This window comes from Erpetoichthys calabaricus, chromosome 3 (assembly GCF_900747795.2).
Source record: "Erpetoichthys calabaricus chromosome 3, fErpCal1.3, whole genome shotgun sequence".
Lineage (NCBI taxonomy): Eukaryota > Metazoa > Chordata > Cladistia > Polypteriformes > Polypteridae > Erpetoichthys > Erpetoichthys calabaricus.
In genome coordinates this window covers 35,179,888-35,206,904 of record NC_041396.2, presented here as the reverse complement: position 1 = coordinate 35,206,904, position 27,017 = coordinate 35,179,888, and the positions used below count along the sequence as shown (strand labels likewise).

Here is a 27,017-nt window from a genome sequence, read left to right as displayed (position 1 = left end):
CAAATGAGGGTTGAGTTAATTCCTTTTACTGCATCGGATCGAAGGCAGAGTTAATCAAATTCGGAAGGAATGACTTCCTTCTAACATGTCAGATCAGAACTGGAGCTAATTAAATGACCATTGAGTTTATTCCTTTTACCTTGTCATACCTGGGGCGGAGCTAATCAACTGACGGTTGAGTTTATTCCTTCTACTCTGTCAGACCAGGGGTGGAGCTAATCAAATCAGGATTGAGTTTATTCCTTTAACTTGTCATACCTGGGGCGGAGCTAATCAAATGAGGGCTGCATTTACTCCTTCTACCATGTCAGGTCAGGGTACAGCTAATAAATGAAGATTATGGTTATTCCTTCTACTATGTCAGATCGGAGGCGGAGCTATTCAAATAAGGATTGAGATAAGGATTGAGTTTATTTCTTCTACTGCATCAGATTGAAGGCAGAGCTAACCAAATTAGGACTGAGTTTATTCCTTTTACCTTCTCATGCCTGGGACAGAGCTAATAAAATGAGTGTTGCCTTTATTTCTTCTGCTATGTCAAATTGAGGGTGGAGCTAATCAATAAGGACTGAGTTTATTTGTTTCTACTGTGTCATACCTGGCGTGGATCTATTGAAATAAGGATGGAATTAGTTCCTTCAACCATGTCAAACTGGGGGTGGAGCTAATCAAATGACAATTGAGTTTATTCCTTTTACCTTGTTATACCTGGGGCGGAGCTAATCAAATGATGATTGAGTTTATTCTTCTACTCTGTCAGATCAGGGGTGGAGCTAATCAAATCAGGATTGAGTTTATTCCTTTAACTTGTCATACCTGGGGCGGAGCTAGTCAAATGAGAGTTGCATCTGTTCCTTCCACTGTGCCATGTCAAGGGCGGAGCTAATCAAATGAGGATTAAGTTCAGTCCTTCTCGTTTTTTTGCCTTTTTGGAAGTTCTTTAATGTAATAGATGCTTGTCTAGCGTGGTGCTGGTAAGTGCTGATGTGTTACATGTCGGCTGGACAGGCATTCTCTCTACGTCTGCCAATACTACAGTGACTGCTGCTACATCCCCAGGGTCTTATTTTTCGCATGAATCGTTTCTTAACCCTCAGGCTTTGCACTGCTCATTTTTAAAAAGTGTTTCTGGGTGGCCATTGGCGCCCCCTATAGGCCTGCGTCATGGCCATTTGTCATGCCTCTGTGTCATTCCTCTCCTGCTTCTTCTGACCGGATTGCATTTACTGATGAGGAAAAGACTTGATTGAATTAGAGCCATTAGCGCTAATGGGCTTTGCGCCGGCCATCCTGCAGAAAGGGCAGGCTTTCCATTCTCCGGGGGTGCTGCTGAGCCATCTCAGATGGGGATGAGGGAGAAAAATGAAAATGTGGACGGAGTGAAGTGACAGGCGGGGGCGGAGGAGACACAGAGGGAGAGGAGGAAAGCGAAGGAGCAGCATTCTTCATCACATAAAAATGAAAATGACTCCTCGTGTGTCACTGTCACCCACCCCTCATTAGAATGGCACTTGAAAATGGACTGAGTCGTAGGGAGTGGACACAAATGAATGGAAAACAGCTGTATGAGAGAGAAAGAGAGAGAGAGAGAGAGAGGGAGTGAGAGAGAGAGAGAGAGAGAGCCCAGATGTGATTGACGGCCTAATCACATTTGCGGCGCTTAAGCAAATACGCCGATAGGCTGCTTGAACCGTTAAATAAAGAGCCGCGTGAGCTGGATCTGCCAACTCCGAGCTTTAATAATGCATCAGCAGAATTAAGTGACATAACTTCATCCCCACCGGTGAGCCGACTGAGGGCATCCATGAGGGTTTCTCTGCCTCCAGCTGTCATGTCCTTTACTTTCACGTCAACAGTTCAAACAAGACTGAGAAGATGAGAGTCAGAGCATCGAACGACGAGGGTGCAGACATGCAGCGTAAGTCCCGTAAATGATCAGGGTGCTACCTCTGCTTTTCATTCTAACTGAGTCCTCAAGTTAAGGTTGAGTCCGTAGCCTTTAACACCTAACTCTTTTAGATGTTCTAACGATTCACTACACTAAAAGACCACCAATGTGTCGCCACGCTGCCCAGTTCCCATAGAAATCTGCGCCACCGTAGGTTTGGATTTCGCCAATATCGCACTGTATCAGCCCCCCTGTCCCCACCGACAAGAACAAAAACCACTAACAGAACGAAAGTGGAAAATAAGAAGTAAATTAAATTAATCAAAGCAGAGATGTACATATTGTAACCAGTAGGGGGCGCCACTGAGCTCCAAACCCCAGACGTTATATCAACCAACACGACTCCGGTCTTCAATTCAAGGATTTTGTTATTTCCCTCCAACACCTTTCAAGAATGAACACAACCAGAATAACACAAGTGTCCGTGAAGTCATCGATCTTTCTGTCCTTCCGCTCCTCCCTGCCTCCGGACTCTGATGCTGCGTTCGATTTGAAGTGAGAAGCTGGAATTCCCACCTTCCTATTTGTAGTACCAGGGTGTTGTACCGTGTTGGCCCTTATGGATGTGGCACACTGACTCCTTTTATTGGCTCACTAGAAAGATTACGATATGCAAGCTTTAGAGGCAACTCGGGCCCTTCTGGATCGTCCCCCCCTTAAGTCAGCTTTCCAACTCGTGGCAGGTCTGTCAAGTCCAAGTTTGTGCGGCTTCAGCTCGTGATGCCAATCCAACATGGCATCATACACCACGTACTTTAGTGTTATACCGCTTATTAGCACTTCTGTCTATCTGTGTGGAGTTAAATGAGTCGGACACACCGTTCTGTCTCCATGGCCGTGTTTTTACCACACAATGCGTTGTTATCAACTGCTGTTTATTCCGATGAAGCAAACGCAACACGGATTTTATGGCTGCGCCCATATTGGCTTTCCGAATGTTTTACTGGAACGCAATCAGCTCAGGTGAGATGTCATTCCGAACTCCGATATCCAACTTCCAAGGTAAACGGAGACTCCCTGAGGTGAGGCATGCTTCCGCTGTCACAGCATTGGTACATCCAGGTCATGTGCTCCCTCTGGCAGCACCCTCTGGTGGCACCCTTTCAGTAGACTGGCACACCCATCAATGTCCGCCCCCCAAACCCTTACGTCTGAACTGGATTAGGTGAGATTGACAAAGTCAAGGAGCTATATGAAGTGACCTTCACTGCTGGCTCATGGTACCCTGTACTGTTTGTGTAAGAGTGGGTGGGTGTTTATAGGTGGGCACTGCCCCACTGCTGGCTCATGGTACCCTGTACTGTTTGTGTAAGAGTGGGTGGATGTGTGTTTATAGGTGGGCGCTGCCCCACTGCTGGCTCATGTTGCCCTGTACTGTATGTATAAAAGTGGGTGGGTGTTTATAGGTTGGCACTGCCCCATTGGTGGCTCATGTTGCCCTGTACTGTATGTATTAGAGAGGGTGGTTGTGTGTTTATAGGTGGGGCACTGCCCCACTGGTGGCTCATGTTGCCCTGTACTGTATGTATTAGAGAGGGTGGTTGTGTGTTTATAGGTGGGCACTGCCCCACTGGTGGCTCATGTTGCCCTGTACTGTATGTATTAGAGAGGGTGGTTGTGTGTTTATAGGTGGGCACTGCCCCACTGGTGGCTCATGTTGCCCTGTACTGTATGTATTAGAGAGGTTGGGTGTGTGTTTATATGTTGCCCCACTGGTGGCTCATGTTGCCCTGTACTGTATATATAAGAGATGGTGGATGTGTGTTTATAGGTGGGCACTGCCCCACTGGTGGCTCATATTGCCCTGTACTATATATATAAAAGTGGGTGGGTGTTTATAGGTGGGCACTGCCCCATTGGTGGCTCATGTTGCCCTGTACTGTATGCATTAAAGAGGGTGGGTGTGTGTTTATAGGTGGGCACTGCCCCACTGGTGGCTCATGTTGCCCTGTACTGTATGTATTAGAGAGGGTGGGTGTGTGTTTATAGGTGGGCACTGCCCCACTGGTGGCTCATGTTGCCCTGTACTGTATATATAAGAGAGGGTGGGTGTGTGTTTATAGGTGGGCACTGCCCCATTGGTGGCTCATGTTTCCCTGTACTGTATGTATTAGAGAGGGTGGGTGTGTGTTTATAGGTGGGCACTGCCCCACTGGTGGCTCATATTGCCCTGTACTGTATGTATAAAAGTGGGTATGTGTTTATAGGTGGGCACTGCCCCACTGGTGGCTCATGTTGCCCTGTACTGTATGTATAAGAGTGAGTGGGAGAGTGTTTATAGGTCCGCACTGCAATGGACTGGCACTCCAGATTCCTGCCTTGAAACTTATGTCCCCAGGAGAGTTTGTGGCCTCTTGCAGCCCTTTATTGGGAAGAACTTGGATCAGGAAAAGGACTGATGGATGGACGGTAGTAGTCAGGGTGGTACGAGGGTCCTGAAATGATCACCTGCGCGTCTGACCAACATGCAACACGTTGCCACTCCCTGGTGACTCTCATCATGAAGGAATTCTAAAATCACTCAGTCAGTCAGTCTTCATAGTGTTGGTAGCAGTGGGCACCGTTAATATACTATAGACTGGCATGATGCTCCATCGATGCTGGTATGGTCACCTATCCATGTAGAGTTTCAACATTCTGCCCCCCATGTCCATGAAGGTTTAGCCTGAGGTCTTAAAGATGTGTGAATGAGGGTGAGCTAGTGTAGGCAGGTGAACCCCTGTAGCCCGGGGTTTAATGAGAGGTGACCTGTAGGACAATGGAGGTGCCCTCTTCTAATGTCTACTTGTATGCATGTGCTCAGGTGATAGTGGGCAGTACAGACCATGGCCAGGGGCACACTCACTCAGATTTGACACAACCTTTCATGCAGAGCTGAGGAGAGATGGCCCCTTACCTGCTGCCCTTCATCGCCCCCTTCTGGGGAGGCTGATCGCCCCGATGGATGTGATGCCATTGTCACCCGTTTGGGAGGGCTGGGCAGTATGGCACATAAAGTTGGACACTGTCTCAGTTAAGCTTGAACTACAGAATAAAGAGCCAAGAGAGCCGTCATGGCCGCGTGGGCTAATCCAGTCTCCGGATCAGGAGGAAGGAGCTCATATCTCAGTTCAAATGGATTATGGCGGATTGGAGATTGGGAACACAAGATTACTCCAACACTTCTACACTCGGCAGACTGGCTGCAGTCACCGCCTCCGGACAGAAGTCTAGGGACGCTGATGGCGCTTTGGTTTATGGAAAAAAGAAAAAAAAATGTTTGTGTGAAAAAGTAAGTGCACCCCGTGGACATTCTGGACCCTCTCGTCATATTTGAATATGCAAACAGAAGATCTTCAGGCCCGCAGTGCCTAAACATGAAGGTGGTGTACTGGAACAAAAACACAAGACCAGAAAATGTCAGGTCTCAGATGAGCGAGAGAGGCGGCCGCCAAGATAGGGCACATTGTCCAGTCTCGGCCTGGCACGTCACATCCAGCTGTTTGGTTCTGACTGATCGTGCAATGAGAGCGCGGGCCACGGCTGGTGACTGACATCATGTGATCGCCCCTCTCTCCGCCCCCTGCTCCTCACCATGTGGGCTGCATCAGAGCTGCTGTGCCGCAAGTCATTGTGGATTAATTAAATTACAAGCAGACCCCCATAATGGATGGTCTGCCTTGGCCGTTGCTATGGAAACCATCTTAAAAACAGCTGAATGCAGAGATGGAGGACTCGGCCCGTGGAAGCACAGACTCTCTCATCAGGCTTCGGGGGGCGAGGGTTTGGGGCGGGGGGGTGGGGGTGGCACATTGAGACCTGGCAGCGTTATTCTGTGACGCGAGCTGTGACATCGGGGTCATCGTCGACTCTAGCTGGAGGAGGAGGAGGAGGAGGAGGAAGAGAGAGAGAGGGAGGGAGGCAGGCAGCACAGAGTGACATGAAATGGAGACTCATAGGCTGGACGCAGGTAGGGTAAGTGGTGAGGGGATGATGCCGTCTTCCTCTGATCTCCTCAGGTCACCATCTTTTCTAGTTTCTTGTAGCAGATCCTGATCCTTCTCTGTCATGTGGGATGGAGTGAATAAGATTAAGATAAAGTATGAAATGTGAAAATCGATCAAAACAACAAGAAACAGGGCCGTCTGTAATGCAGGCTGCTGACTGAGTGACTGATGGGGGGTCTGTCTGTGCTGTTGGGATCCCCTTTTAATGTACTCGTGTTTTTAGAATGCCAGCTTCAGTTTCAGACCCCCCAGTTTAACACTGAGTACCCCACTATGAAGTACTGATTAAGGCTTAATTAATTCTTCACAGTTAATATATCTATATACTGAAACGCTTCCACTGCGTACTGAAACATATAAAACATACAGTGACACGCATATACATATGCCAGTGTGTGCCCGCCATGGTGAAATGAACACACACTCTATTGTTGAAATTATTACTATGATTATTACTTACTGTTTGGATGGCACCTCCATCAAGGTGACTTAACAACATTACAGATACAACCGGCTCCAGTTCTTTGGGCTTTTCAGGTGAAGGCGGGTGAAGTGACTTGTTTAGGGGGTCACACAAACTTCAGGGTCTGTAGCCTTAACCTCCAGGTAACACCGCGTACCCGCTCACTGCTATGTACTGAGGTCTGGTGACACACACGACATACCAACACTTTAATAAGGAACACTTATCATCATATACTGTAGTGCCGTTCATCTATCTATCTATCTATCTATCTATCTATCTATCTATCTATCTATCTATCTATCTATCTATCTATCTATCTATTATATAGTGCCTTGTATCTATCTATCTATCTATCTATCTATCTATCTATCTATCTATCTATCTATCTATCTATCTATTATATAGTGCCTTGTATCTATCTATCTATCTATCTATCTATCTATCTATCTATCTATCTATCTATCTATCTATCTATCTATCTATCTATCTATCTATTATATAGTGCCTTCTATCTATCTATCTATCTATCTATCTATCTATCTATCTATCTATCTATCTATCTATCTATCTATCTATCTATCTATCTATTATATAGTGCCTTCTATCTATCTATCTATCTATCTATCTATCTATCTATCTATCTATCTATCTATCTATCTATCTATCTATCTATCTATCTCTTTTTAAGTGCCTTCTATCTATCTATCTATCTATCTATCTATCTATCTATCTATCTATCTATCTATCTATCTATCTATCTATCTATCTATCTATCTATCTATCTATCTATTTTATAGTGCCTTCTATCTATCTATCTATCTATCTATCTATCTATCTATCTATCTATCTATCTATCTATCTATCTATCTATCTATCTATCTATCTATCTATTTTATAGTGCCTATCTATCTATCTATCTATCTATCTATCTATCTATCTATCTATCTATCTATCTATCTATCTATCTATCTATCTATTTTATAGTGCCTTCTATCTATCTATCTATCTATCTATCTATCTATCTATTATATAGTGCCTTTCCTGTACTTCTAGCTCATGAAGTTACTCATTTCTTATGATTCCCACCCCCAACCCGGAATTTATGCACCCAACACCAATTTAGACTTTTTACATATCGATTTCATTTAAAAATTTATTTAAATTCCTTTGTCTTTTTTTTTCATTTAATTCCATTCCCCAAACTGCTTAATCCAATTCCTGGTCTCTCTGCGTGAGGGGGCGTGGTGTGGGCGTGTCAGGGGCGGAGCCTATCCTGGAGCCTCCTTGAAAACCCGCGCACTGAAACATATAAAACATACAGTGACACGCATATACATATGCCAGTGTGTGCCCGCCATGGTGAAATGAACACACATTCTATTGTTGAAATTATTACTATGATTATTACTTACTGTTTGGATGGCACCTCCATCAAGGTGACTTAACAACATTACAGATACAACCGGCTCCAGTTCTTTGGGCTTTTCAGGTGAAGGCGGGTGAAGTGACTTGTTTAGGGGGTCACACAAACTTCAGGGTCTGTAGCCTTAACCTCCAGGTAACACCGCGTACCCGCTCACTGCTATGTACTGAGGTCTGGTGACACACACGACATACCAACACTTTAATAAGGAACACTTATCATCATATACTGTAGTGCCGTTCATCCATCTATCTATCTATCTATCTATCTATCTATCTATCTATCTATCTATCTATCTATCTATCTATCTATCTATCTATTATATAGTGCCTTCTATCTATCTATCTATCTATCTATCTATCTATCTATCTATCTATCTATCTATCTATCTATCTATCTATCTATCTATCATATAGTGCCTTCTATCTATCTATCTATCTATCTATCTATCTATCTATCTATCTATCTATCTATCTATCTATCTATCTATCTATCTATCTATCTATCTATCTATCTATCTATTATATAGTGCCTTCTATCTATCTATCTATCTATCTATCTATCTATCTATCTATCTATCTATCTATCTATCTATCTATCTATCTATCTATCTATCTATCTATCTATCTATCTATCTCTTTTTAAGTGCCTTCTATCTATCTATCTATCTATCTATCTATCTATCTATCTATCTATCTATCTATCTATCTATCTATCTATCTATCTATCTATCTATCTATCTATTTTATAGTGCCTTCTATCTATCTATCTATCTATCTATCTATCTATCTATCTATCTATCTATCTATCTATCTATCTATCTATTTTATAGTGCCTTCTATCTATCTATCTATCTATCTATCTATCTATCTATCTATCTATCTATTATATAGTGCCTTTCCTGTACTTCTAGCTCATGAAGTTACTCATTTCTTATGATTCCCACCCCCAACCCGGAATTTATGCACCCAACACCAATTTAGACTTTTTACATATCGATTTCATTTAAAAATTTATTTAAATTCCTTTGTCTTTTTTTTTCATTTAATTCCATTCCCCAAACTGCTTAATCCAATTCCTGGTCTCTCTGCGTGAGGGGGCGTGGTGTGGGTGTGTCAGGGGCGGAGCCTATCCTGGAGCCTCCTTGAAAACCCGCGCTGTGTGTTTAATTGACTGACACGCTACTTAAATTCAGTCTGAAGGATTTGCACTTGAAGTCGGACTCGCTGCGTTTCACTCTGGACTGCACGCTTTTCTGTTCCACTGTACGCCTCTCAGCTGGGTGTGCTTTCAGGGTGAAGTGTTGCACTTCCCTATAGCGTGTATACATTTTAGTACGTAGCCCGGGCTCTTCAGTGGACATTGTAAAGTTCAGTGCTGTGTGTAGCGTATGTGTGTAATTTGTCAGCTGTGTGTGTGTCACTCTGTACACTTCAAAGTTCAATGTAAATGTTTCAGTATTCAGTATTCATATTTATTTATTCATTTGACATTAGAGATACAATTAGTCACATTTGTTTGTTTTTTTTTTTGTTTGTCTTTTTCATTTGGAGCGCAGGCAGGTGAAGTGACTCTCTCATGGTCACCCGGTGGTCACCCAGTGCCCGCAGCAGGGTTTGAACTCCCATCCTCAAGGTTTGAAGGCCAGTCTATAGTATACGTTGGTGAAGGATGATTTATGTCCTAAATGGCACCTCATATGCCAGTCCTTTGACACTCGTGAGGTGTTCAGTGGAATCAGACTACTGTAATTGTGCCAGCCCCCTCAGGCCCTCATGTTTTTTAATCCAGTCCGCCGTTTGGGTCTTCTCTCACCTCCTCACTAACTGGCATGCTGGGGTGGAGACAGTAAGGTCACTCAAATGCTGCCCACCTCACCTTACTTCCTCCAGGAGTCTAGAACGATATCAAAAGGAAGCGCTACTGGAGCGGGCATAGGTGACCGGTGACCTGGCACCTGTGTGTGGCATTGTGGGGAGGGGGTCTGTACAGCTGTAAGACTAAAGGCTGAACATTAAAGGTCAAATTGACAGATGTTAGGAAGCCTGGGGTGAAAGTGAGATCACGGCCGGCCCCCCCACTGGCCAGACCATCCTAGTGCCCTCGTTCAGTCCCTCAAAGCCAGGCAAGGCCATGTGGCAGAGCACCTTACTGCAGTTTTGCTTCATCGTCTTTTCATTCGCAGACCAGCTGGGTTCTTAATGGCTTTCTAATGGGAGAAATCACCGCTAATGCAAATCCCATTTTCGCATGCTGTTCTGCATTAACGAGGAAAAGGTGATTAATTTTTATTTCTGTAAGCGGTGGCGTCTTGAGGGTCAGGCTAACCTCCAAAGGGTCTCGTCTGGCAGGGTCGTATCTGGGTAAAAGCCGAGCGAGCGAGAAGGAGGAGGAGGAGGAGGAGTGGCGACTGTTTAAGAAGGCCTCGCTAAAGCACACCGCCAGTGGGAGCCGCAGCGGCGCCCGCCGCCTAATCGGACCTCCGCGTGACTGACAGCCGTCACATTCCTTTACGTTGGAGCTGTCACTCACGCCGGCTGCCTCGTTGTCAGGCCTGGTGACAGCCCTGTGCTTCCTAGCATGAAACGGATGGATTGTGATATTCAGGAGATGGCTGACAGGCACCTGAGGCGACTCACCCAGGCGGGCTTTGGAGCTCAGACGCTCGCTCACCTGGGTATTTCCTCAGCCCCCCATAGGACATTTTGGAGTGCCGACGCTGATCTCACATTCTCATCCCAGCTCATTCAAACAGTCTCAGGCTCCATCGGGGGATTTACTCGGATCTACCAGGCTGACTGAATTGCCCTGGCGTGACCCGGGGGCATCCTGACTGGGCCATGTCTGGTGTGGGAGGCGGGCAGGCAGGGATGTCCTGACGGGCCACATGGCACCACAATATGGTCTCAGCGCTGATGGCAGGCACTTCCAATCAGCTGGCACTTGTTTTATACAAATAATTCCTTAATATTTTAAATTTATTTTTTTTAAGTGGGCAGAAATGTACTTTCTTTATAGGGGCAGCCTAGTGGCACAGTAGCTGGGACCTACGGGGGCAAAATGCATGTGATGCTTCTACCGCCCCCTTTGTCTGAGTTTCCTCTCATATTCCATAAACTTGCGTGTTACTGTAAGGCGGTCAGTGACGCTGAAGTGGGCTTCAGTGATTGAATGGTCTCTGCAAACAACTGGGGGTCTGCTGGGGCTTGGACCCTGCTCTGGGTCTGAGTCTCCTGGGGTTAAACCTTTTTTGTTTTTGTGATCAAATTTTTTTATTGATAAAATGATAAAAAGAGTACAGTGAAAGGAAAACAAAAATTGGTGAGTTTTGGACATTGGGAGAACAAAAAGAGAAATTATGGAAAAAGATGAACTGCCGTGGAAACCGCTAATGGGAGCAGCCGAAAGAAGAAGAAGAAGGAGAAACACCCCCCCCCCCCCCCCAAAGCTCCCACCCATCCCACCAGAGACGCTAAACAGAATCATAATTACAGTAAAAAAGAGTTAGAGGAGTGGGCACACACACTAAGTGACTGAGTGTGCGAGTGTGTGTGTGAGTGAGTGAGTGAGTGAGTGAGTGAGTGAGTGAGTGAGTGAGTGAGTGAGTGAGTGAGTGAGTGAGTGAGTGAGTGAGTGTGAGTGAAAGGGTGAGCGAGCGAGTGAGTGAGTGAGTGAGGGAGTGAGTGGGTGAGTGAGAGGGTGAGCGAGCGAGTGAGTGAGAGGATGAGTGAGTGAGTGAGTGAGTGTGTGTGTGTGAGTGACTGAGTGAGTGAGTGAGTGGGTGGGTGAGCGAGCGAGTGAGTGAGTGAGTGAATGTGTGTGTGTGAGTGACTGAGTGAGTGAGTGAGTGAGTGGGCGAGTGAGTGAGTGAGTGAGTGAGAGAGTGAGTGAGTGAGTGAGTGAGTGAGTGAGTGAGTGAGTGAGTGAGTGAGTGAGTGAGTGAGTGAGTGAGTGATCATGCTACCTCTCGTCTCCTCTCTTTGGATTCCCAGCTCCCCCCGTCTCTCCTCGCCTTTTCTTCAGTCTCTAATCCTGGTGACATGCAGGTTGGTTTAAATGGCCCAGTATGGTTTAAATTAGCCCAGTATGAGTGAGGGTCTCTGCAGTGTCCTCTATGCACCATTACAACTGATGTAGTCCATGGCTCCCTGTGACCCTGTGCTGGTGGAGGTAGTGAATGAGCGGGTAGATGAATGGAGACGTTATCCATGGCTCCCGTTTGTCACGTTTAGTTCCCTCCATTGACCTTTTACACGTGTTGGCCTCTTTTGAAGTTGAGTGCCAGGTCTGCATCTCCTCCCTCTTTCTTTAAGACAAAGTCAGGAGTAACCTTGAAGGCTGACGTTGAGTGGAGTCCGCGTGTGCTTGCTGATGAGTAGAGCATTAATGGGGCACGGCCTGCACTTGGCACGGCCCCCACGCCGCTTTGAGCCAAAATCAAAAGCCGGTTCATTACTCAGTGTCTCAAAAAAGAAGAAGGTGTGTAAGAAAACAGTTCTTGTAAGTGTGCAGATACCAAAGACCACGGGCTGCAAGAGTGTGAAGGAGAGTGTGGCCAATGGCAAGGACGATGAAGAGCCTCCAGTGGGGTGTCTAATTCTGTTAAGCCTTTTAACCAACTGGTCTCTCTCTCTCTCTCTTCTCACATCAGATCCGTGTGGATGGGCCGCCTCATGGAGGGGTGCAGTACGAGACCATCTCCGCCATTCGAGACGGGAGCCCCATCCTTCGTGACATGGCTTTTTCGGTGGACAGGAACTACTTGTATGTCATGTCTGAGCGACAGGTAGGTGCTCTGTGGGCGTGGCCTCTGGGGACATGGTGGGGGCGGCTTGTCCAGGCTGCATCACTGATCTGGAGCTTCAGAGACTGCACTGAAGGAGTCCAGCCTACTAGTCATCACCTAACTTGGGGGTCCATGGGACTAAGTGGCCAACATAGGACTTGAAGGTCGTGGAAACTCTGAGGTGGCTCAGAATTATCTAAGGATTGCAGTTACAAGTGAAGTTAGTGGCACAGCTGGAACTGGGAAGACTGAAGGAAGTAGGCCTGCTAGGCATTGTGGTAGACATCGGTGGCTCAACTAGGCTCAGCCTGGGGGACTGGGTGGCTAACATGGCACTGGACACAAATTATGTGACGAGTTGAGTTATGAGTTATGATGGTAGCAGAGCTGCGATTGGCCAATTTTAGTATCTAAGAGGCTACACCAAAGCACCCAGACCTACTAGTCATCATGTAGGAACATCAGTGATGGACTTGGTCATCCATATGTCTAAGTGGCTAACATGGACTGGACACAGAGACCCTGAAATGATTCAATATCATCTATTGAGTAATGCTGCAAGTTATGTGAGTGGCAGAGATGGGATTGGCCTGCTGTCTAAGAACCTAAGATGAAGGCACCAAGTCTACCAGTCATCATGTAGAACATCAGTGGCAGAATTGGGCACAGGCTGTGGGGTCTGAGTAGTTAACATTGGACTGGACATGAAGAGTCTGGATTATGTGATGAGTTGAGTTACAAGTTTATGTTAGTAGCTGAGCTGGGATTGGTCCATCCTGTTGTCTGAGAGACTACACTGGAGGGGCTTGGCCTAGTGGTCACCATGCAGGGGGTCAGTGTCTGATTTGGGCTCAGTCAGTGACACTAAGTGGTTGACATGAAACTCTGCGGTGTCTCTGAATTATCTAATGAGTGATGTCACGAGTCGGTTTGTGTCAGAGCTGGGATTGGTTAGTCTTGAACATTATACTGGCTTAACTAGTCATTAGGTGGAATATCAAGGGGGTGAACTGGACAAAGTGAATAACATGTGACTGGACATGGTGACTCTGAAGTCGCTCAGAATCATCTAATGAGCAATGCCAGTCCTGGTGTCTGCGCAACTGCACTGAAGGAGTTAGGCCTACTTGGCAACATCTAGGACATCAGTGCTTAACATTGGACTGGTGTTGAGGTGACTTGGAGTCAACTAATGAGCCGTGGCTAACAATGAACTAGACTACTAGTCCTACTAGTCATCATGTAGGACATCAGTGGCTGAATTGGGCACATTGTGTGGGACTAAGTGGCTAATAATGAATTAGACACGGTGGCTCTGAGGTGACCTAGAATCAACTAATGGAGTAGAGTTATGAGTTATTGTATGTTAGAGACTGAGCTGTGATTGGTTAATGCTGTTGTCTAAAAGACTACACTGAAGGAGCTCGGCCTGCTAGCCATCATATGGGGTATCCGTGTCTGAATGGTGCTAACTCTGTGGGACTAAGGTGTCCCAGAATCAACTAATGAGTAGAGTTATGCGTTATGTTAGTGGCAGAGCTGGGATTGTTCGATCCTGGTGTCCTAGAGATTAGGTTATAGGAAGTGAGCTAAGAAGATCATGTTGGACATCAATGGCTAAATTAGGACTGGACACATGAACTCTAAGGTCGCTCAGAATCATCTAATGAGCAATGTCAACCTTGGTGACTAAGAGGCTACATTGAAGGAGCTGGGCCTACTTAGCACCATGTAGGACATCAGTGCTTAACATGGAACTGGTTCTGAGGTGACTTGGAGTCACCTAATGAGTGGTGTTATAAATTATGTTAGTGGCAGAGCTAGGATTGGTCAATCCTGCTTTCTGAGAAACTACAGTGAAGGCCTACTAGTCATCATGTAGGACATCAGTGGCTGAATCGGGCGCAGTTCGTGGGACTAAGTGTCTAACAATGAACTAGACACAGTGGCTCTGAGGTGACCTAGAATCAACTAATGAGTAGTGTTATGAGTTACTGTATGTTACAGACTGAGCTGTGATTGGTTTTTCCTGTCAAGTTAAGGACTACACTGAAAGAGCTTGGCCTGCTAGTCTTTGTGTAGGGCACCAGTGTCTACACTAAGACTGTGGGACTAGGTGGCTACAATAGAACTGGGCATGAAGACCCTAATGTGTCCCAGAATCGACTAATGAGTAGAGTTATGAGGAACGTTAGTGGCAGAGCTGGGATTGTTCAGTCCTGGTGTCCTAGAGATGATGTTATAGGAACTGAGCTAAGCAGACAACATGGTGGAAATCGATGGCTTAAATGGGACTGGACACATGAACTCTTTGGACCATCTAATGAGCAATTTTATGATTTGATGTCAATTTGCAGAACGAAGGCCAAAAATGCTGGTGTTTCCGTCACAGAGTTGACCTAACTAGACATCGTGTTGGACATCAGTGTGCACGTTTAGTTTCACTGGCTAATTTGAGATTGTGCACTGAGACGACTGTGATCACAATCACATAAGGACGTCAGTGGCCTCACTTGAAGCTAGTGGGTCATCTGAGACCGGACAGTCACACCGTCACAGGAGCTCCTCTTCGGGTGGTTAAGGTGACTCGGGATCATATCAGGAATAACTCAGTTCCATTTATTTTCGTTTAGAGCTCTTCACTGAGCGAAGAAATCCACAGGCAGATCCAACTAGGATGCAAATTACAAACGACATAATGAGCACATGAAGACACCGATTTGTGCTTCAGAAGCGCTTAACACAAATGGAGCCCCGCTTACCTGTCCATTGATTAACTGTTGAGTTACAGCCAGTTGACAATGGAGGAGATCACTTAATGACATCAGTGGCCCATCTAGAAGTGGACACTCAGGGTGTCATAGAACCTCCTGTGAAGCAGTTAAGCTGAATTAGCGTGACATGGGGCGCAGCTGGGGGTCACTGAGACCATTTCAAAGAGGTGAGGTGGAGTTGGGAGTCAGTGGTTGAGCTGGGACTGGGAGTGTTTAAGGTGACGTAGTCATTTTGTAGGTTGATGTGACATAAGAGACACAAGTGAATCCGTTGGGTGTGGACCCTGCCAATGCTCCACAGAGTCCCCTTAAGCACAGGGGGCAGACTCCGCAGTGTGGTTGGTGTTTTTACACCTCAGGCCACGCGGTTCTCAGCTGTCGGACATTTGATCTCAGGCACTCGGATACTTAAGGAATTCCAGGTTCCTGCCCTGGAAGTCGGACGTGGCCAGTGGAGGAAGGAGGCCGAGCGTCCATTTCTTCTGCCCAGCGTCGATGGCTCCTCTGACGTGCACAGCAAGTGGTATTATTATTTTTTTTTTTTATGAATGCCATTTTTGTTTCTCCCTTTGAGTGAATCACTCTAATCCCTCGGTGTCTGTAATCGGTTTATACGGTGAAGAAGTTTCTTAGCTCATTTTGTGCCTTAAAACCTTCAAAAGAGGACAAATCTGGCTGTTAAGTTGTAAGTGTTGAGAGAAGAAGGGAAACGTCAGGAAAGGAAAATCAAAGCCCGCCTTGTTCACAGTCTCCTGAGCAATTTTTTCTTTCATTAAAGCAAACCCAACCCACACACACACACACACACACACTCTTCATCTAACCAAAGCTATTCCAAAATTTACCACCACCTTGAATTCAAAATGAGGAACAGAAAGCAGGGAAGTGTAGGACTCTGTAATGCTGTTGTTGGGTGCCAGAGGTTGGGGAACACAGAACCCACCAAGCAGGACAGGCCCACCTTGTTGTTTTCTTTGGACTATTTCTGTAACATTAATGCTGGCGAGTGTGCACATGTGTGTGTTTTCCTCCAAGCCCCTCTCAGCTGGGATCTTACACCGTTCCACAGCGAGTTCCTTTAACTTGCTGGACAGGCAGGGGTTAAAGGTTACTGACGCGGCCACCGCTGTCAAAACGTTACAACTCAGAAATTCCAAGATAATTAAAAAAACATACCCACAAAGCCAGAGAAAGACTTGCCGAGTGTTCACATTGGCAATTTCGGGAAGTGCTCAGCTGTGAAATGTAAAACCATCACACAAATTCCATTTTCTGCGCCGGCTTTAGCTGTACTTGGGCTTCTCTCGCTCGCTCATTCACTCTCTCTCTCTCTCTCTCCCTCGCTCGCTTGCTCGCCCGGTCGCTCTCTCTCTCTCTCTCTCTCTCTCTCTCTCTCTCTCTCTCTCTCTCTCTCTCTCTCTCTCTCTCTCTCTCTCTCTCGCTCGCTCACTCCTGCTTGGAGGAAATGAGTTCTGTGGCTAGTGAGCCGAAGGAAATGGGAATTGTTTGCACCTCGCACCAGTGAGAACTGGAGCACGCCGACGCAGCAACACATACACACACACACACACACACGCACTCACACTCCACATAGTCTTTCAATACATTCCTGGCATTCCTCTGGTCCTCTGCAGGACCCCTCTTGATCCCGTCTGACAGGGGTGGCGTCCAGCCTCCAGCCGCTCTCATCTGGTGCCCGTAGGGTCTGTTAATTGTCTGCGCCGCTTGGCAGACTCAGCAGGGCAGGTCACATTTATGTTAAAACACGATTAGTTCTGACACTTTGTTTTTAGGGGGGGTATGTGTCTGAACCCCGTGTGGCCCTCCAATTTCTGCTGGGACCCCCTACCAGATTCAGTTTGGCCGTCAGTTCTCTCAGCTGTTTCAGCTGAGTGATGCTTGTGGATGGGGTGAGGTGACATTTTCATTCAGGAGGAATTTTCTTTTTAATGAAATATATAAAAAAAAAAATGAGAGTTAAGTATGAACTGTTAAGAGTTGCATACTGTGGAAGATCAGCCCGTCTACAGACAGACGCAGGGCACACCCCGTTTTATTTAGTGCTCAGTGCTTTCTTCTTTTCTCTCCATCCTCTCTCTTTCCTGCCGCCTCCTCACCTCTCCCGCAGGTCCTGGAGACCTCGGCCATCAAGCTGCCTCCCCCTATTGGCCATTCCACAGCTAAGTTAGCCAATCCAATGAAAGGACCCCCTTCTACCCGATGATTCCTCCATCAGGGATGACTTTACTTTAGGCAGGCAAAACCACTTGGCAGGTGGGCCGTGGCACCAAGTGCCACATTTGAAGAAAGACTTTAAAAACAAAGGAGACTTTATGTGGTCTTCTGTTTCATGGCGGAGTCACTGTTGTTCCTAAACGCTTCCACTTTCCAATAATACCACATGCAGCTGACTGTGGAATATCTGGCAGGGATGAAATTTCACCAACCATCTTAGAGAGTCAAGGCTGGGGGGCTGTCAGGAGGCAGGGCCTGTTAAAGCCCATTGCGACACTTCTTGTGTGATTTTGGGCTATACAAGAAATAAATTGTATTGTATTGTATTATTGCAAAGGTGGCATCCTATCTATCACTGTTCCACTCTTGAATTCACTGAGCTCCGCAGAATGTCCGACTTTGTTTCAGAAATGTTTATAAATGGAGACTGCATGGCGAGGTGCTTGATGAGATACACCGGTGGCAATGGGCCTGATTGAAATGCTTGAATTCAATAATTAAGAGGTGCGTCCCAATACTTTTGCCCATATAGGTTGTGATATGGACGCTATATAGCACCCGACCCGACACAGACTCACACTGAGGCACGTGTGTGGTGTTATGGGTCCACAGCTCTCCCAGCAAAGGCCAGCAGTTTTATTTAAATAAATAATCACCGACTAAGTAGCTGGAGTGACCAGTAGAGGAATCAACTTCACCTATGATAGGAGCGGGAGTCGAGAAGGCTTTGGGCTGGTGTAACCCCAGAGTGAGTGCCTTGGCCGCTGGGAAAATAACCCAAGTCTTGGTCCGGTTGGGAGCCCGACGTAGCCAAGGGTTGGAGGGCTACTGGACTAGGTCGAAGGGCAGCTGTTCCAGCCCAGATGGGAGTAGCAGGGGAGCCGCCATGTTTTAAAGGAAGACACCGGGCTTTGTAATTTTAAAGGATTGCTTCTTGTTGGATTTTTAATCTCGTTTATTCTTAGACGATGTTTCTATTTATTGATTTTAACCTCCACGTTTCATTTTATGGATTATTTATTTATTTAATGAAGACTTTGAAGCACTGGACTTGATTTGAACATTGTTGCACTTTGTTTTCGTTGACTGTTTGAATAAAAGCACTTTGCACATTTTATACATCATCCCCTTGCTCAAATGTTATTGCCTCACTGTCTAGCTCATCGGCGACATTACCGACGGTGTTGGGTTCAAGGGCTCCCTAACAGCCGATGGGAGCACGGAGCTGAACCCACATCGTCACAACGTGGCAAATGCTAAGAACTTCTATTTTTCTTCACCGGTGGGGCACATCTTCCCCGTGAACCCCACAGGCAATACCCAGTCCCAAAAGCACTTTTCTGGCACCACCACTCCTCCCGTCTAACTTCGTCCTCCACCTCCCGACTCTGGCCCTTGAGTAGTGGCTCTTTTTGTAGCCCGGCTCCAGGTGGTAATGGGCCTAATTAGGCTGCACTTCCAGGTGTGGTTGCATTCCAGCCCACATGGGCTCATTAAGCCGTGCAGCTTCTCCGGGTGGTGGCCACGGAGCCCAACAGGTCCGAGTCCTGAAGTCCCACTCCTGTGGCCCCGATGTAACCCAGGAGGGCTGCCACCACGCATTCCGGGGGACGTAGAGTGCATCCCATGGCTGCTCCCCCGGAATCTAATGTGGAAGGGCCGTCCTGGGCCGGGCATGGGACCTGGCCGCCTGTCACAAGGTGTATATTTGTATTGTCTGAATGCCTGCTTTGTGTGCTTTATTGATTGCAATGTAAATCTCGTCCAGTTCTTTTCCACCTTTCTTCCAAATACTGTTCCCGTTGTTTCGATTATGTAACATTTTGCTGTGGGAGTATTGAACTCCAAAAACCCCGTCTCGCAGCACGTGATGGATGTGAATTTGGTGGATCCACTGACTCCTGTGCCCTCAGAAAGTATTCAGACCCTTTCACTTTTTTATATTATTATGTATGCTTATGATAACATCAGGGCGGCATGGTGGCGCAGTGGGTAGCGCTGCTGCCTCGCAGTTGGGAGACCTGGGTTCACTTCCCAGGTCCTCCCTGCGTGGAGTTTGCATGTTCTCCCCGTGTCTGCGTGGGTTTCCTCCGGGCGCTCCGGTTTCCTCCCACAGTCCAAAGACATGCAGGTTAGGTAGATTGGCGATTCTAAATTGGCCCTAGTGTGTGCTTGGAGTGTGGGTGTGTTTGTGTGTGTCCTGTGGTGGGTTGGCACCCTGCCCAGGATTGTTTCCTGCCTTGTGCCCTGTGTTGGCTGGGATTGGCTCCAGCAGACCCCCGTGACCCTGTGTTCGGATTCAGCGGGTTGGATAATGGATGGATGATAACAACAACAATTTATTTCTAGAGCACATTTTCATACAAATGATGTCACTCAAAGTTCTTTACAGGATGAAGTAAGAGAAAAAAGACAAAATATAAAAAATAAAAGTAGGTAACACTAATTAACATAGAATAAAAAGTGAGGTCCAATGGCCAGGGAGGACAGAAAAAACAAACAAAAAAAAACAATCCAGACAGCTGGAGAAAAAAAAAACAAAATCTGCAGGGGTTCCAAGGCCACGAGACCACCCAGACCCCTCCAGGCATTCAGCCTAACATCAGTGACCTCACAATCAGTCCTCATGGTATTCAGGGTTCACATGGAAGGACTCAATGATGATGATGACGGTCATGTGGACTTCTGGCCCATCATTTCAAGTATTATTTTTTTTTTATCCTCATCAAGCGACACTCAGAATGACAAAGTGAAAACGGGATTTTAGAAAGTCTGCCAATTTAATAAAAATATAAAAGTGAAATCCCCCTTTGACCCAAGTATTCAGTCCCTCTGCTGTGACACTTGAAGTCAGGCTCAGGTCCAGCCCATTCTATTGATCCCCACTGAGATGTTTCCACACCTTGTTTGGAGGCCACCTGTGATCAACTCAATGGATTGGACCTGATTAGTAAAGACGCACACACCTGACTATAGAGGGTCCCACAGCTGATAAAAACCAAGCCATTGAGCCAAGAAACAAGGTAAAGAAGAATGAATGGTAGAAAGGAGGTGCAGGTCAAACATGTGGGCTTTCAGACAAATAGTCAAAAGTGGTCAAAAGGGCTGGACTAATGGCAAGAATCCACAAAATTCAGAGAGAAAACCCTTTCCAGGTAGGCTGGGCATGCAGTGTTTGTCAATAAATGGGGTAAATACAACACACAAGAAATCTTCTTCATAGATCTGGATGGCTAATCTATTATTGGCACCACAGAAACACAACGTGACAGTACAAACTACTTCTTTCTTGCACATCACTCCTCACCATGGTCAGCTCTCAAGGCAAAATGCAATAATGAGGATACAGATTTGTTCAAATACATCAGAAACAAACCAGACCTACATGTGTATTCTGCGTCCCACCTTATGCCTACCCAACTAAATGGGCACGGTCAGCAGCATGCCATGGATGTGTGAGAGTGAAGCCCTGCCTGACTGTGGCACACACCTATCTGTGCTCTCCAGTGATGGGATCACAGAGGCAGACTACGGTGACAGCTTCATCCGGTAGCATCTCCTCCGCTCGCCGTCATCTCCTGCTTTGCTTGTTCAGTCTGCCGGATCCCAGCAGGTTCATCTTTTGACCCTCTTTCTAATCTTTGACTTTTGTTCTGTTCCCAGACACTGATGTCTTGGTCAGTTTTTTCAATGGTTTACTTTCTGATGTTCTTCTCAGAGATCACTGCGCCGGTTTTGCCAGATTTCACCCAACCTCTCAGTACACACTGGGACTTGCCAGTGCTTTCCCACAGGGTCTGATCGGGTTTACCCAATTCTCCATCGACACCATTGGATCATGTCTTCTCAGCAGGCTGGGTCTCATCAGATACCACCTTTGCAAAACCAGGTGTCACCCGGCTGGCCCGGTATTGCCTTTGTGTGCTCTTCACAGGTCGGCGTTCATCTCTGTGATATCCACTGGCAGGTCTGGTCTTGTTCATTGGTATCTTTGTGGACCAAGTTGAATCTGTTATCTTCTTAGCAGGCTCTGTCTTGCCCAACACCGTCTTTCACAGGCCCGGTCTAAACTGTTTCCTGGCTGTAGGCTCAGTTTGGTCTGATGCCCTTCTCTACTTACCTGATCTTTAGGTTCCAATGCGATGTCCTAAGCTCATGGTGGCAATTGTGTGATAACATCTCAGCGAGTCTTCTGGTCTTGGCTCTAAATGGCCCTTACAGGTTTGATTTAGTGTGTGATATCTTAACAGCACAACCAAACTTAACAGATGCTGTTCTGTCATCCCATCCTCAAGCCCAGTTTACTCTCTTAGGTCCTCTTGTTTGAGGTTGTCCATAATGATCTCATCTGGTCTGCTTTGGTCTCTCTTTAGAACCCACTATGTTTGATATTCCACATGTAACTTACTGTAGGTCTGTCTGATATTTTCCTTAATGGCCATATCTGACCTGCTTTAATTTCTGAATCAGATTAAGTCTGACATTCCCCTAGTAGGACACCCCTGACATTCTCCATAATGATCTGCCTTGGTTAGGTCTGATGTCATTTTAGCAGGCCGAGCTTTGTCTGATAAGCCTCCATAATGGTCTCATCTGGCCTACTACCTCTCATAACCCCTAAGCAAGTCATGATCTTATTTGATGTTTGCTCTGCTTTAATCTCTGTAGACTCAGACAAGCTTTACGCAGGGCTCATTTGGTTTGTTATTGTCCATAATGTTCTGACCTGGTTTGCTTGGTCACCTCACACCCAAATAGGTCTGACCTCATTTTAGCAGGCCGAGCTTTGTCTGATAAGCCTCCAAAATGGTCTGACTTGGTTTGTTTGGTCACCTCACACCCAGTTAGGTTTGATCTCATTTTAGCAGGCCAAGCTTTGTCTGATAAGCCTCCAGAATGGTCTGATCTGGTTTGTTTGGTCACCTCACACCCAATAACTATAAGTCTAATGCCATTATAGCAGGCCTAGCTTTGTCTGATAAGCCTCCATAATGGTCTCATCTGGCCTGCTACCTCTCATAACCCCTAAGCAAGACATGATCTTACGTGATGTTTGTTCTGCTTTGATCTCTGTAGATTTAGGCAAGCTTTACACAGGGCTCATCTGGTCTATTATTCTCCATAATGGTTTGTTCTGGTTTGTTTGGTCACCTCACACCCAGTCAGGTCTGATCTCATTTTAGCAGGCCAAGCTTTGTCTGATAATTCTTCATAATGGTCTGATCTGGTTTGCTTTGATTCCTTTAGACCAGATTTGATCAGATCTAATATGTTATCCTCCATGTAGAACATCTCTTATTGTTTCTTATCCGTATGGGGCTGTTTGTCTGTCATATGGTCTGGTCTGATATCCCATAGTCTACTTTAGTCTGACTTCCTCTATTTTTAACTGATCTTGTGTGATATCCTGTTATCAAGTTTGGTTTTACCTGGCCATGTGTGGCCTGGATGGATTTGCTGTCTACAAGAATGATTTAGTTTGATATGCTATCGTTAGGCCCCGTTGTACTTGATATCTCCTAGTATAGCTTGTGATTTAGTGATTTGGTATGATACCCTATTATTAGGCTTCATCATACCTGGAGTCCTGAATGTGGCACATTACCTGCATTGTTATGGCACTACGACCACGTGGTGTGATTCCATGAGAGTGATGCGGATCACAAGATCCTCATTGTTGAATCACGAGCGGCTGGACCAGGTCAAGAAGACGCCCACATAAGACCTGGCTGCGACAGATAGAGGGTTATTTCCAGAGGGTGGGACTGAACCCGTGTCTACCTCTGCCAACCAGGATCCTGAGCTGTTTTATCGTGTGGTGGGCTGTACCAGTGCACGCTCCCCAACCTGACCTGACCTGACCTGTCATACCTGGCACTGCCTAGCGTATTTAGATTTTCTCTGTCTAGATCTGATACACCAACATCAGGGTCAGTCTTACCTGACACTGCCTGGCCCAAGTTTTATTTACTCTCTATAAGGCTGACTTGGTCTGGTATTGAATCACTAAGGCCAGTCTTACCTGGCAGTGCCCGGTCTAAATCTTATTTACTTTTTTTATCGCAGATTTGGTCTGATATCCCATCTTCAGGCCCAGTCTTACCTGGTCTAACTTCATCTAGACACATTTGTTCTCTACAGAGCTGATTTTGTCTGATATTGCATCATCAGGCCCAGTTTTACCTGAAACAGCCTGGTCCAAGTCTTAGTTACTTTTTATATAACAGATTAGGTCCAGTCTTATCTGGCACTGCCCAGTCTAAGTCTTATTTTCTCTCTATAGGGTTGGTTTAATTGGATTTTCTGCCAGCAAACCATGTTTTACCTGGTACTGCCTGGTCCAAGTCTTATTTACTCTTTATATAGCATATTTGCTCTGATATCCCATCATCAAACCCAGTCTTACCTGGCACTGCCGAGTCTGTCTTATTTTCTCTATATTGCCAATTTCATTGTATTTTCTATTAGCAGGCCACATTTTACCTGGCACTGCCTGGTCCAAGTGTTATTTACTCTTTATATACTGTAACATATTTGCTATAATATCCCATCATCACACCTAGTCTTACTTGGCACTGCCCAGTCTAAGTTTTATATTCTGTTTATAAGGCCGATTGCATTATATTTTCTGTTAGCAGGCCACATTTTACCTGGCACTGCCTGGTCCAAGTCTTATTTACTCTTTATATACTGTAGCATATTTGCTCTGATATCCCATCATCACACCTAGTCTTACTTGGCACTGCCCAGTATAATTCTTATATTCTCTTTATAAGGCCGATTGCATTGTATTTTCTGTTAGCAGGCCACATTTTACCTGGCACTACCTGGTCCAAGCCTAATTTCACTCTTTATAGAACAGATTTGGTCTGATATCCCATCATCAGGCCCAGTCTTACCTGGCACTGCCCAGTCTGTCTTATTTTCTCTCTATAGGGCCGACTTCATTAGATTTTCTGCCAGCAGGCCATGTTTTGCCTGGCACTGCCTGGTCCAAGCCTTATTTCAGATTAGGTCTAACTTCCCATCATCCAGCCAGGCCTTGACTCATGCCCTCTTCGTATTCCCAAGCTGGTGCCCAGTCCATGTGGCCCGCTCGTCACTGTTCCCCAGTGAGTGCAGGTCTGCCTGCTGGCAGGCTGGAGCTTTTCAGCAGAGCTTGTTTATTCACAGCTGTGCACTTTTCCGGTAATGAAATGATAATATTCGTGCCTGCAGGGCTGTAATTTTTGGTTGGGTACCCGTTTACTTCTTATTTTTTTCATTATTCTGGCAATGTCCTGACAGCCGCGGCAGAACGTGACTAAATTGTTTCTCACTGTGTAACGTGGGCCGCTTTTGTACTGCGTACAGGAGAGTGACATAGGGGGTGATTAGTATGGAAGACATTGAGGTGCAATTTCAAACATGCAATTACAAATATTAAAAAAAAAGCAGAACCTAGTCAACGTTTAGTTTTTTTTGGGGTCTTCATCAAATCAGAATGCCAAGAGCAGGTGTTCAGTTCAAAAAAACAAGGAAACAAAATGTGCAAAGAAGTAATAATTGGCGTTTGTGTGAAATGTCAGCGATGGACTCCACACCTGCTTGGTGCGCCTGAGCTGCTGTAGCTCACCAGCATGTGTGGTTAAAGGTGGGCTTTGGAGTGGGGATAACATGGGGGGAGATAGACCACTAGCTACACTCCTGCCTTGTGAGATGCCCTTTCTTGAGCAAACTGGCAATATTAGGAATGATTGCATGAAATCAGCTTGGGAGCATTTCTCTGGACGCTAGTGGGGGAGCCCCCTCTTCATTCTTCCAGCCCTGGCTGACATGCCTCGCTTCCAGTTCACTTATTATTGACATTCGGACAAATAAGAACAAGTGGGGCTGTCAATATGTTTGCCGGGGGTTATTGATGACATCCTCTTTGTTATTTTGCACCAAAAGGACTGTCGTTTCTGGCCTTTTTGTCTTGTCAGCCCAGACAGGATTCTGAGAGCCTGCTTGGGAATTGGGGAGGGTTGAATCTGAGGTCATCAGTTAATTGACTCGCTAAATAAAGGCGTCCTTTATGTGGCGGCCGTGAGTATGCAGAGTGGCGGGCAGAGCGACGGGCAGCTCAGTAGGGATCTTCAGGGTGCCCCTGGAAAATGGGGCCTTTAAAACAGATATGCGAGGTAAATAGATAGATAGATAGATCTGAAAGGCACTATATTATAGACAGATATTAATTTTAGCATAGTAGACAGGATAACATAGATAGATAGATAGATGAAAGGCACTATATAATAGATAGATAGATTGATATGAAAGGCACTATACACATAGATAGATAGATGAAAGGCACTATACACATAGATAGATAGATAGATAGATAGATAGATAGATAGATAGATAGATAGATAGATAGATAGATAGATAGATGAAAGGCACTATATAATAGATAGATAGATTGATATGAAAGGCACTATACACATAGATAGATTGATATGAAAGGCACTATACAGATAGATAGATAGATAGATAGATGAAAGGCACTATATAATAGATAGATAGATAGATAGATAGATAGATAGATAGATAGATAGATAGATAGATAGATAGATAGATAGATAGATAGATAGATAGATAGATAGATGAAAGGCACTATATAATAGATAGATAGATTGATATGAAAGACACTATACACATAGATAGATAGATTGATATGAAAGGCACTATACACAGATAGATAGATAGATAGATAGATAGATAGATAGATAGATAGATAGATAGATAGATAGATAGATAGATAGATTGATATGAAAGGCACTATACACATAGATAGATTGATATGAAAGGCACTATACAGATAGATAGATAGATAGATGAAAGGCACTATATAATAGATAGATAGATAGATAGATAGATAGATAGATAGATAGATAGATAGATAGATAGATAGATAGATGAAAGGCACTATATAATAGATAGATAGATTGATATGAAAGACACTATACACATAGATAGATAGATTGATATGAAAGGCACTATACACAGATAGATAGATAGATAGATAGATAGATAGATAGATAGATAGATAGATAGATAGATAGATAGATAGATAGATAGATAGATAGATAGATAGATAGATAGATAGATAGATAGAGACTTTGTTAATCCTAAATGAAGTTGTAGGGTTACAGCAGCAGACAGAAGGCACACATATACAGAAGAGTACAGTTATAGTAATCTTAGGTCTGCTAACGAGGTACAAATCGTCATGTAACATGAACTGTTCATAATTAAAGTACAGTACAGGATGCCGGTTTATTGACACAGTATATTGGCACGTGGCGCCATTGTCTGCTTGCCCAGCTCAATGCCATTCGGCACACAGAGGTCACAATGGCACCTACGCCATGGGGTGACTCA

General features: G+C 45.4%; 1 protein-coding gene across 1 annotated transcript in view; it reads left to right on the top strand.

The window, feature by feature from the left end:
* The window catches only part of plxna2 (plexin A2), a 378,156-nt gene that overhangs the window by 134,206 nt on the left and 216,933 nt on the right, over positions 1–27,017 (top strand). The window contains 1 exon segment of the mRNA XM_051924812.1: positions 12,475–12,609. Within this exon segment, the coding sequence (XP_051780772.1) occupies positions 12,475–12,609 (135 nt within the window).